The sequence below is a fragment of the Saccopteryx bilineata genome, chromosome 1 (assembly GCF_036850765.1).
Source record: "Saccopteryx bilineata isolate mSacBil1 chromosome 1, mSacBil1_pri_phased_curated, whole genome shotgun sequence".
Classification (NCBI taxonomy): Eukaryota; Metazoa; Chordata; class Mammalia; order Chiroptera; family Emballonuridae; genus Saccopteryx; species Saccopteryx bilineata.
In genome coordinates, this window is record NC_089490.1 from 130,458,300 (window position 1) to 130,470,797 (window position 12,498).

General features: G+C 45.7%; 1 protein-coding gene across 2 annotated transcripts in view; it reads right to left on the reverse strand.

Annotated features, from left to right (window-relative positions):
* Nucleotides 1–279: 279 nt before the first annotated feature.
* The window catches only part of SNAP47 (synaptosome associated protein 47), a 71,206-nt gene continuing 58,987 nt past the window's right edge, over nucleotides 280–12,498 (reverse strand). For both annotated transcript variants that reach the window (XM_066266472.1, XM_066266467.1), the window contains exon 5: nucleotides 280–2,037. In XM_066266472.1, coding sequence (XP_066122569.1) covers nucleotides 1,891–2,037 — 147 coding nt within the window. In that variant the 3' untranslated portion in view covers nucleotides 280–1,890. The remainder of the gene's footprint in view (nucleotides 2,038–12,498) is intronic.

Here is a 12,498-nt window from a genome sequence, read left to right on the forward strand (position 1 = left end):
CAGGATGCCTGTCCTCTAGTGTTGCTCTAGGCTCCACAAGGACACATGGTCCAGCGCCCCTGCCTCTGGGTACAGCGTAAGCTCTTGGTAACTGTCCTTGCTGACACACCTACGCATGTGCTTTGCCCTCCCTGCCTCGTCCCCAACACTGGGCACAAGGGGAGGGGCTGCCAGAGGCTCAGAATACCTCAGAGTCCAGTGTTTGCTGGGTTTGAGGGAGAGGTCAGGAGCAACTGCTCCCATGCCTGCATTCAAGGAAAGATCTTGGAGGTTGCTAAATACAAACCAAACAAGACAAAGAATAGGAGTTTACCAAATAAAAGAAAGAAGAGAACAGGAAGGCCCCCTGGAGGTTACTTTCTGGAAAGGGCTACTTCCCATGGGTTAGCTTCCGTAAGGCTGGGCATCCTGAGGCAACCTGAAACTCATGCCACCCGGCACCGCAGAACAAGGCCCTGTGTGGAAGTGGGGTCTCTGTGGGTATCATCAGAGTCAAGCTGGAGATGAGATAGGCTGGACCAGGTGGGCCCTGAACTCACGGACACAGGCCTTATATAAAAAGGGAGATTTGACATAGACACTGGGAGTGGCCACAGGATGACAAAGACAGAGAGGGGGTGATGTGGCCACAAGCCCAGGGATATCTGGGGCACCAGCCGCTGGAAGGGGCAGGAGGGAAGCCCCCACTAGAGCCTCGGGAGGGAGTGCAGCCCTGACACCCTGCCCTTGGACTTCTGGCCTCCAGACCCAGAGAGCACACCCCTGTGGTCCACGCTGTGTGATGCTTCATCAGGGCAGCCAGAGATGGGGCACTCAGAGCGCAGTCACCCAGGCCCCCCAGGGCTCAGAACGCAGGTGGCACAGGGCTTGTGGGTGCCCATCGAAGGAGCTGGACACTCCCCTCAGGTCTAAGGAGCCTGTGTACAGCCCCTAGGAACACTATTTCAAAGCGGCCTGGAAGACACCCACTTCTTCACTTCCCCTGTCCCCTCAAGTGGCTCCCATGGACTCCAAACCTTTGCATCATCAATGTTACCTTCAAAAAGCGGCATTTCTTTCTTATTTCTGGGTAGAAATGGGGAGTAAAAGCAAAACGCAACATTCTTTAACAGGTGCAGTGTGTACTGTTTTCACATTTGGCTGAAAGCTGAGCAGTGAAATGGTACTTTAGTTGTTTACATGAAGACCTCAAGGTATGCTAGACTCTTAGCTTCAGTTAGAAAATCACAGCACAACCGAAAAGAAACCAGCCAGACATGGAACGCGTAAGGGCGGTGGGTCACCAAGCGGCCCAGGAGGGGAGCAGGTAGGTGCAGGCCACGCGGCCCTGGGGAGGGAATTTTGCTGATATAGGGTCTACCTGCGGTACTTAGACACACAGAGTTAAAAATAAGCAGATTTCATCTGCAGAGACTTAAACTTCCTTTTACGCCCGACGAGAGTGGGGAAAGGATGACAATGCAGCTACTGGTGATACAGAAGACCTAGCATGCAGCCATGCAGAACGGTCCCCAGGTGCTGGTGCAGCCAACCCTTCCAACAAAGAGCCACCATGTGGCTGTGCAGGGCTCGCCTGGCTCCGCCCCATGTTTGAGAGTGCGGGTGCTGCTGTGAGGGCCTGGGTGGGTGCTGTTCCCTGTGCCCACAGGCAGAACCCCTCTCCTGCAATGGCATCTTCAGCGCCCTGCAGGAGACCCCTCGGTGGCTGCCTCGGGCTTCATAGCAGCCTTGGTCCTGAGGCAGGTGTGCTTCTTGGTCAGAGCCGCAAGTTTCTCTCTGGCCTGGGAATGTCATCCCGTGGTCTTCATCCGAAGGCAGCATGCAGGGTTAAGGAAAACAGACTGAGGCGTGGTTCTCGTCCAAAGCGGTCACCTGGATACTCTTGTCCTCCTAGGTCAGTTTTTTCATGCGCCGAGTGTGCTTGTCGACGGTTAAGGTTGTCCGGTCCACGGCAGTGGTGATGTCGTCCAAGGCCTCGTCCTGTCGCTCCAGCTCTGCCTCCGCGTCCAAGGCGAGCCCCTTCAGCTTCCCCAGGATCTGCGGAGAAGCACAGGACAGGAAAGCTGACTGTCCTTAAACTTTCAAAAGTAGACAATGTTTCTTCCCATTATTTTTGTACTGCTTAAGGAATTTTGTGAGTCAGTGGGGATGATGCTCCCTCTGTGCCCTTGGTGTAGCCCAGACCAGAGCTTGGGTTTGGGTCTCAGCTCTGCCACTGACTGGAGATGACATGCTTGTCCCTGGCTGTGCACCAGGCCAAGGGCAGCAGTCTGACCACCAGTTTCCAGGGCACTACGTTCTAGCCCCACACAGTGTGCCATGTCACTGACGTCTTACCACATCCATGAGGAATTCTGGCTGCATCAGTGGGGCAACAAGCACAGGAGAACCAGAAACCTGAGGCCGACCACTGGGATCTGAGTTCCAGTCCTGCCCAATCATTGTGCTCACTACTTGTCTACACCCAAGTACCAACTGCACACATTAAAGCTCAGAAAACAGTATTTAGAAGAAAAGCAAAGTCCTTTTTTTGTCTGTATGCTCACATACAAATACAAAAGGCAGGATGGAACATGAGACAAATAACCCAGTCATACAGTACAGACTCTCCCACCCCCGCCCTCTCCACTCCCTGGGCCTGAGAAATGAGAGACAAGGGAACTGACAGAAAGCATAGGGCCAGGGCTTCAGGAGGCAGAGAAGGGACCAGGTGAGGATAAATAGAGGGCACAGAAGTGCCGCAAGCCCCACAATGCCACAGGAGAGACTGCTCCGGTACAGCAGCGTCGGGGAAAGTGAACCAGGCTGGACCGCGTTGACTCACACCATCCTTCATAGTTTCAAACAGCAGTTGGAGCAGCCGCCTTATGGTGGGTGAATCTACTGAGAAGTGAAATGTGCTCTGTGCAATGTGCTTTACCTGCTCCTTACAGAGCTTCTTAGGTTTGAAAAATTCAATATCCTCAAGCTGACAAAAGAATGGCTTTACGAGAAACTGTACTGACCATCTACTTGCTGCAAAAGGCAATGCCTCTTCTGGGGAAACTTCAGGCCGCTGGGTAGGGAGAGAAGCAGAAACACACTATGAATCACCAGATTGTCCCAGGGTGGGGAGAGGGGTCAATCGCGCACTGTCACACAGAAATGACGTCATCGGGGAGCAGCCTAGAAGACCCCCCCAGGGGACCGCAAGTCCAATATATTGATAACACACCAGTATCAGCCCCAGTCCCACCATGTAGTCTGGGACGCCACTCCTGGGAGAGCAGAGTGACTGGCACCATATGGTATCAGGAGGTAGGGGCAGTACCCATTTGGTCACATGGCAGCTCTGTGCTTAGAATCAGAAGACATGCCTGACCACCTGGCCATCAGCCTGGGTGAGGGCTGCTTCATCTCATTAACAACAATCAAGCCAGGACGACGGCCAGGAGAATAATGAGGTTGGCTCTGTCCCCAGAAATGATGCGGCTCCAGTGAGGTTACACACGTGAACAAGCTGTGAAGATTGTGAAGTGCTTTGCAAGGGAATTCAGCCAAGTGTCAGCACTCTTGGATGGCAGGAGTCCGGGGTGCCCATCAGTGAGGGGGTGGGGGTGAGCGGAGCACAGGCCATGAACAGTCATACACAGGTTAGGGGCAGAGGCAGGATGTAGCCCATGCCTCTCTTCTAATGCACGATCATTACTGGACCCCGGTCACGAGACACGAGTCAACTGCGACCGAGTCCTCAGGCTTGGGAACCACCGTTCTGTTCCCCCTTGGAGCTTCATCAGTGGAATCATTTGAAACCCTGGAAGTGCTCTGGAAAGTACATCGTGGGGTCAGTGGCTCTGGATGCCTGGCTGACTGACCTAACAAGGGAGGTCTCTTCCCATGTCTCACTCGTATGATCACACAGGGGTGAGGCCCAAACTGCGCTAAAAACCACCACTCACCATGTCAGGCAGGTCCTTCCAGGCTGTTCTTTGGTAAACTATTCCCACCTGATTTACCTCCGTTTTTAGAGTGATAACAGGCTGTTCTACCAGGAACGCACACAAAAGTTCCCCTGGGAGACTGGCCTTTGTCGCGCACCTGCACCTGGTTTGACACCCACGAGGTCTCTCTCCTGTGTTGAGTAATGATACAGCACGAACCCCGCGACTCTCTCTGCACCTTAAGTCATCGTCAGTCGTTCCAAAGTGTGGTCAAGTTCATTTCCAGTTGACGTGTCCCTCAGGAGCACCAGGCTGCAGACTGTGAGCAGTCCCCGTGTGTGTGTGTGTGTGGGGGGGGAGGTGGGCTCTCAGCAGCAGCGTGTTGGCCTCAGTGCAAAGCAGGGCACAGCGCTTAGAGAAGAGTCCCCTGCAACTCAAATCCAGACCGGGGCCTGCCAGACAGGCACTGTCAGCGATTACAGTGGTGCCCGCTTCTGCTTCCTTCTGCCCCAATATCCATGCTCGCAGGAAAGTGAAACTGGGGTTCAAGTGCTCACGCCGAGTTGTTGTCTCCTTATCCCCCAGTCATCCTAGACAAGGCTGAGTTATGGGGCCATTCGGATGTGCTCTCACTGCCCTTTCCTGTCAATCCTCAAAGTCACTCTGCTTCACAGGCCAGGCTGAGGTGCTGGGCCACCTGTCTCCCTCATGTCTCCCGGTGTGGCCCTGCTGTGATCACCACACAGATAACCAATGTCACAGTGCAATGACTCAGAGGCCACATCACCAAGACACGCAGGCCTTTCACAGCAGGGGAGGTGGGGACCTGAGACTGTGCAGCTTAGGGCCCTCAGCAACTGTGACAAGATGGCCAGTATGAGGAGAGCCACACTTGTCATTCAAAATTTTCTAGTACTCACATTTTAAAAAGTAAAAAACAGTAAGTGTAATTAACTTTAATAATATATTTTACTTAACCCAGTCATCAATTCCAAATATTACCATTTCAACATGAAATCAATATAAACAATTATTGATGAAACATTTTATATTCTTTTCTACATGCAGTCCCAGCAAGCTGGTGTGAATATGTACCTATACACAGTATATAGTACATTGCAACTCGGCCCCACTATCTTCCAAGTGCTCAGTGGCCATATGTGACTAGTGGCTACTGTCACATAGCATAGGACCACCTTGCTGCATGACAGCCCTCCCACCAAGTCCTCCCAATTCTGTGCCAGTCCCTCAGCCGGCCAGCTTGCTTGGGAGGATGAGAGACACCTTCCCCAGCCCACAATCAAACGGCGGCCAAGCTGACATCCCTGAGTCTATGAGGAACCAGCACAGTAGTAACGGGCACAGGCCACTTAGTCTGTGAGCTGATAAGCTGATGCCCAAAGAAGCTAAGCATTCTATTGAGTCTGTGGTGCAAACAAGGGTAGCTTCCTTCGAGTTGTTTGATTTTGAAAATGTCTCCAAGAGGATGGCCATAATTACAACACTCATCCTAGGCACCCTGCTGAGACTCTTGGATACTCTGCACGAGTATACAGTATATAGTATAAAGTGCACTTGAAATTAATTCTAAAAAATACAAGAAAGGTCTTTATTGCTACTGAGTATACAAAGACAATTCCTAGTAAACTCTCAGAATAATGGTCCCATATCTTTTTCCTTTAAGACAGGGCTTGAAGTAAGTAAAAGGCATTGTGTGCAGTCTATATAACACAGGTGGAAAGAATGGAGGGCAGGAAGCCTGGCCAAGCCTTAAGCACAGTCACTACTGCTGTGGCCTGGGATGACAAGCTGTCTAGTCATCGACGTAGAACACTGCCAACCTCTAAAATGTCAGCTAGCCTCTCTGATGGGCCTTCACGAGGCTCTGGGTCAAGGCCAGGCTCAAAGCAGACTCTTCTCTGAGTTTGTGGGACACTGACAGACCCGGCAGCCTTCTTTCCAGCCATGTCCGTACCTACATAGAATTACCTGGTGAGAACAGCATTGAGTTTTACAAGAAAAACCTTTATGAACACAGTGTACTTGTCACAGGCAAGACATGAAACGTGGGGGATGGGAAGAGTAGGCACTTGGGGGCCCACAAAGTGTAGGAGGCCCTGCTCCATAGGCAGAGGCTGGGCCAGCCACCCATGCCAGAGATGGGGAGGCACCACATGGCCCTGGGACAGAGCAGCCTCCTTGGGTCACACACACAGCAGCAGCACAGGCACCATGTAGACCAACGTGAAAGCAGATAGGGTGACAGTCTGGCCTTCTAACCACTTCCATCTTGTTTATAAAAACATAAAGTAAGTCACAAAAAAATAGCTCACTCAGTGGAGTAGGTCTACTTACCAAAACAGACTTGTTTAAATGTTTGTGCCTTACCCAAGCCATTGGGCTCCTGAGCTCTACTGGGAGCCACACCTTTAAGTGGGTCCTACAATGTCCTGTCCCTGTAGCCCAGGAGGCCATGACACACACAAGTACTGGCCTCACCTTTCCAAAATGACTGCAAAACTGTACTTGTTGTCTCAATTTATAGTCAGAAAAAAAGAAAATATTTGTTCTACACCTCATGATAAAAACTCCAGGATTCAGAATTATTACTATATTAATATTAAGCACTCAAAGTGAGTTTAGTATTAGCTAGATTGTCTCCCCTCGTCTTGTTATTATGCTGACTCATTGCAAAACTGAATTTTCTTGCAGTGAGAAATTAGCAACCATTTTAGGATAAATCAAGCTGTCTACAACTCCAAACAGCTCTACCAGTTGGGCTGTTAATATGCTGTACAGAAGGTAGAGTGGTAGAAGCTGGCTTCCAGCACAGCCAAAGCTCTGGAGGCTGTGAAGAACATTCTAGGCTACACTCTCTCACATTCACCGCTCACAGAGAGCCCCATGCCCACCTTGTCTGCTGCATCCCTGAAGCCCTGACACAGGCTCTCTGCCAGGCCCCGTGTAGAGGGCAGGGGCCTCGGTACAGCCTCAGGCTGCACCCACACAGCAGGGACTGCTCAGCCCTCATTACAGATGGCCTCTCCAGCTCATGGTCCAGACAGGAAAAGCACAGGCAAGTACCTCCCATGGCGAGGGGGGTGGGGTGGGGGGATGGAGAAGGTTGGGAGGCAACCTGCTATCAGACCCTAAACAGAGCTTCCAAGAACCAGGTTTTTAAGAGGACAAAGCATCTCCATTAAGACAATGACCTGAAGGTTCCTCTCCCATGTTGGAATAAATGCATCAGTGGGGCAGTTTCCAGAGTATGAAGCACATGGAAGATGCATGACGTCCACGGCTTTTCAGAGGTGACAGGCTCACCTCCAATGGAAGCTGCACTGACATGTGTGAATAGAGCTCACTAAATAATGTGCCCAAATATACCCCACATAGTGCAAGTCTCCTCACCTTATCCTTACATAAGCTTTAAGAAGGAACCTAAGAGGGACGTGTGTGCTGGTTTGGATCAGCTTTGAAAACATCATGCTAGACAAATAACAGCTGATACCAACCCAAGAAGACCTAGAAATAACACAACTGAAAATTGGAGGCAGACAACACCAAGCCTAGACTCAACCAGCTCTACAAACAATACACTCAAACACACAGACATAATGAGAAGACAGAGAAGTGTAATCCAAATGAAACCACAAGAAAAATCCTCCAGGAAATGAACTGAGTGATATGGAAATAACCAAACTTCCAGATGCAGAGTTTAAAATAATGACTGTAAGGATGCTTAGGGATCTAAGAACAACAATGGATGGTCATTACAAACACCTAAATAAAGAGATAGCAAGTATAAAAAAGGACATTGAAATATTAAAAAAGAATCAGTCGGAGATGACAAATACAATATCAGAAATGAAGACCACAATGTAAGGAATTAAAAGCATAATGGATGAAGCTGAGGTATGACTCAGCATGCTGAGGACAAGTTGAATGAAGGCATAGAAGCAGAGCAGAAAAAAGAGACTCAAAAAGTTTGAGGAAACTCTAAGAGAGCTCTGTGACAACATTAAGAGAAATAACATCTGCATCATAGGGGTTCCTGAAGAAGAGAAAGAACAAGGGACAGAAACTTTGTTCAATCATATCATAGCTGAAAACTTCCCTAAATTAATGCAGGTAAAACTCTCACAAGTTCAAGAAGCACAGAGAACTCCATTAAAAAGAAACCCAAAGAAATCTACACCAAGACACATCATAATTAAAATACCAAAGCTAAGAGATAAAGAGAAAATATTAAAAGCTGCAAGAGAAAAAAAGGCTATCACCTACAAGGAAGCCTCCATAAGAATGACATCCGACTTCTCAACAGAAACACTTGAGGCCAGAGGGAATGGCAAGAAATATTCAAAGTAATGCAGAACAAGAACCTACAACAAAGACTACTTTATCCAGCAAGGCTATCATTTAAAACTGAAAGAGAAATAAAAAGCTTCCCAGACAAAAAAAAAAAAATTCAAGAAATTCACTACAACTAAACCAATGCTGCAGGAAATGTTAACGGGCCCGTTGTAAACAGATAAAAGTGGGAAAAGAATATAGCAAAAGAGGAATACAGCTTTAAAGAATAAAATGGCAATAAACAACAACATATCAATAATAACCTTAAATGTAAATGGATTAAATGATCCAATCAAAAGACATAGGCTAGCTATGTGGATAAGTAAACAGGACCCATACATATGCTGTCTACAAGAGACACACCTCAAAACAAAATATGCACATAGACTGAAGTTAAAAGGATGGAAACAAATGTTTCAAGCAAATGGAAATGAAAGAAAAGCTGGGGTAGCAATACTTTTATCAGAAAAAATGGACTTTAAAACAAAGACTATAGTAAGAGATAAAGAAGGTCACTATATAATGATAAAGGGAGCAATACAACAGGAAGATATAACCATTATAAATATCTATGCACCTAATATAGGAGCATCTAAATATATAAAGCAGCCTTTGATGGATATAAATGGCATGATCAATGGCAATACTATAATAGTAGGGGATTTCAATACCCCACTAACATCACTAGATAGATCCTCAAGAAAGAAAATTAACAAAGAAACAGCAGACTTAAAAGACACACTAGATCAACTCGATTTAATAGATATCTTCAGAACTTTTCACCCTATGCAGCAGAATATACATTCTTTTCAAGTGCTCATGGTACATTCTCTAGGATAGATCACATGTTAGCGCACAAAAGCAGTCTCAATAAATTTAAGAAGATTGATATCATATTAAGCATTTTCTCTGATCACAATGGCATAAAACTAGAAATCAACCACAACAAAAAACTAAAATATTCTCAAACACATGGAAACTAAATAGGAAGTTGTTAAATAACGAATGGATTAACAATGAGATCAAAGAAAAAATAAAAAGATTCCTAGAAATGAATGATAATAAGCATACAACTCAAAATTTATGGGACACAGCAAAAGCAGTACTGAGAGGGAAGTTTATAGCACTAAACTAAACAGGCATACTTTAAGAAGCTAGAAAAAGCTCAAGTAAACAACTTGACCCTGTACCTAAAAGAACTAGAAAAAGAACAGCAAGTAAAGCACAGATGTAGTAAAAGGAAGGAAATAATAAAGATCTGAGGGGAAATAAATGACATAGAGGCTAAAGAAACAATACAGAGGATTAATGAAACCAGGAGCTGGTTCTTTGAAAAGGTAAACAAGATTGAGAAACCTTTAAACAGACTCACCAAGATAAAAAGAGAGAGGACTCAAATAAATAAAATTAGAAATGAGAGTGGAGAAATAACAACTGACACAACAGAAATACAAAATATTGTAAGAAAATACTATGAAGAACTGTATGCCAAAAAACTAGACAACCTAGAAGAAATGGACAAATTCCTTGAAACATACAATCTTCCAAAAATCAATCTGGAAGAATCAGAAAACCTAAACAGATCGATTACAACAAATGAGATCGAAAGTTATCAAAAAACTCCCAACAAAGAAAAGTCCTGGGCCTGATGGCTTCACAAGTGAATTCTACCAAATATTCAAAGAAGAACTAACTCCTATCCTCTTAAGCTATTTCAAAAAATTCAAAAGAAAAGAAAACTTCCAAGCTCCTCTTATGAGGCAAGCATAATTCTGATTCCAAAACCAGGCAAAGACAACACAAAGAAAAAAAATTATAGGCTAATATTCCTGATGAATATAAATGCTAAAATCCTCAACAAAATATTAGCAAACCGGATCCAGCAATAGATGAAAAAAATCATACACCGGCCCTGGCCGGTTGGCTCAGTGGTAGAGCGTTGGCCTGGCGTGCAGGAGTCCCGGGTTCAATTCCCGGCCAGAGCACACAGGAGAAGTGCCCATCTGCTTCTCCACCCCTCCCCTTCTCCTTCCTCTCTGTCTCTCTCTTCCCCTCCCGCAGCTAGGGCTCCACTGGAGCAAAGTTTGCTCGGGCGCTGAGGATGGCTCCATGGCCTCTGCCTCAGGCGCTAGAATGGCTCTGGTTGCAACAGAGCGAAGCCCCAGATGGGCAGAGCATCGCCCCCTGGTGGGCATGCCGGGTGGATCCCGGGCAGGCGTATGCGGGAGTCTGTCTGACTGCCTCCCGTTTCCAACTTCAGAAAAAAACAACAACAACAACAAAAAAATCATACACCATGATCAAGTGGGATTTATTCTGAGGAGGCAAGGCTGGTACAATATTTGCAAATCAATCAATGTGATTCATCATATAAACAAAAGGAAGGACAAAAACCACATGATAATTTCAATAGATGCAGAAAAAGCATTTGATAAAATCCAGCACCAATTCATGATCAAAACTCTAAGCAAAGTGGGAATACAGGGAACATACCTCAACATGATAAAGGCCATCTATGACAAACCCATAGCCAACATCATACTCAATGGGCAAAAATTAAAAGCAATCCCCTTAAGATCAGGAACAAAGCAGGGGTGCCCCCTTTCACCACTCTTATTCAACATAGTTCTGGAAGTCCTAGCCACAGCAATCAGCAAGAAGAAGAAATAAAAGGCATCCAAATTGGAAAAGAAGAAGTAAAACTATCATTATTTGCAGATGATATGATATTGTACATAGAGAACCCTAAAGTCTCAGTCAAAACTCTACTGGACCTGATAAACGAATTCAGCAAAGTGGCAGGATATAAAATTAATACTCAGAAATCAGAGGCATTTTTATATACCAACAATGAACAGTCAGAAAGAGAAATTAAGAAAACAATCCCCTTCACTATTACAACCAAAAAATAAAGTACCTAGGAGTAAATTTAACCAAGGAGACTAAAGACTTGTATTAGAAAATTATAACACATTGATAAAAGAAATCAAGGAAGATACAAACAAGTGGAAGCATATACCGTGCTCATGGTTAGGAAGAATTAACATTATTAAAATGTCTGTATTTCCCAAAGCAATTTATAAATTCAATGCAATACCAATTAAAATACCAATGACATACTTCAAAGATATAGAACACATATTCCAAAAAATATATGGAACCAAAAAAGAACACGAATAGCCTGAGCAATCTTAAAAAAGAAGAATAAAATGGGAGGTATCACACTTCCTGATATCAAGTTATACTACAAGGCCATTGTACTCAAACAGCGTGGTACTGGCATAAGATCAGACACATAGATCAATGGAACTGAACAGAGAACCCAGAAATAAACCCACAGCTCTATGGACAACTGATTTATCTCCAAAGGCAAGTGAAATAAAAGACAGAATAAACAAATAGGACTATATCAAACTAAAAAGGTTTTGCACAGCCAAAGACAATAAGAACAGAATAAAAAAGACAAACCACACAATGGGAGAACATATTCAACAATATGTCTGATAAGGGGTTAATAACCAAAATTTGTAAAGAACTTGTAAATCTCAACACCAGGAAGACAAATAATTCAATCAAAAAATGGGCAAAAGAAATGAATAGACACTTCTCCAAAGAGGACATACAGATGGCCAATAGGCATATGAAGAAATGCTTAACATCATTAGAGAAATGCAAATTAAAACCACAATGAGATATCACCTCACACCAGTCAGAATGGCGCTCATCAACAAAACAACACAGAATAAGTGCTGGCGAGGATGTGGAGAAAAGCGAACCCTCCTGCACTGCTGGTGGGAATGCAGACTGGTGCAGCCACTGTGGAAAACAGTAAGGAGATTCCTCACAAAATTGAAAATAGAACTGCCTTTTGACTCAGCTATGCCACTTTTAGAAATATACCCTAAGAACACCATAGAACTGTTCCAAAAGGAGAAATGCACCCCCATGTTTATGGCAGCATTGTTCACAATAGCGAAGATCTGGAAACAGCCCAAGTGTTCGTCAGAGGACGAGTGGATTAAAAAGCTTTGGTACAGCCCTGGCCGGTTGGCTCAGTGGTAGAGCGTCGGCCTGGCGTGTAGAGGTCCCAGGTTCGATTCCCGGCCAGGGCACATAGGAGAAGCGCCCATCTGCTTCTCCACCCTCCCCCTCTTCTTCCTCTCTGTCTCTCTCTTCCCCTCCCGCAGTGAGGTTCCATTGGAGCAAAGATGGCCCGGGTGCTGGG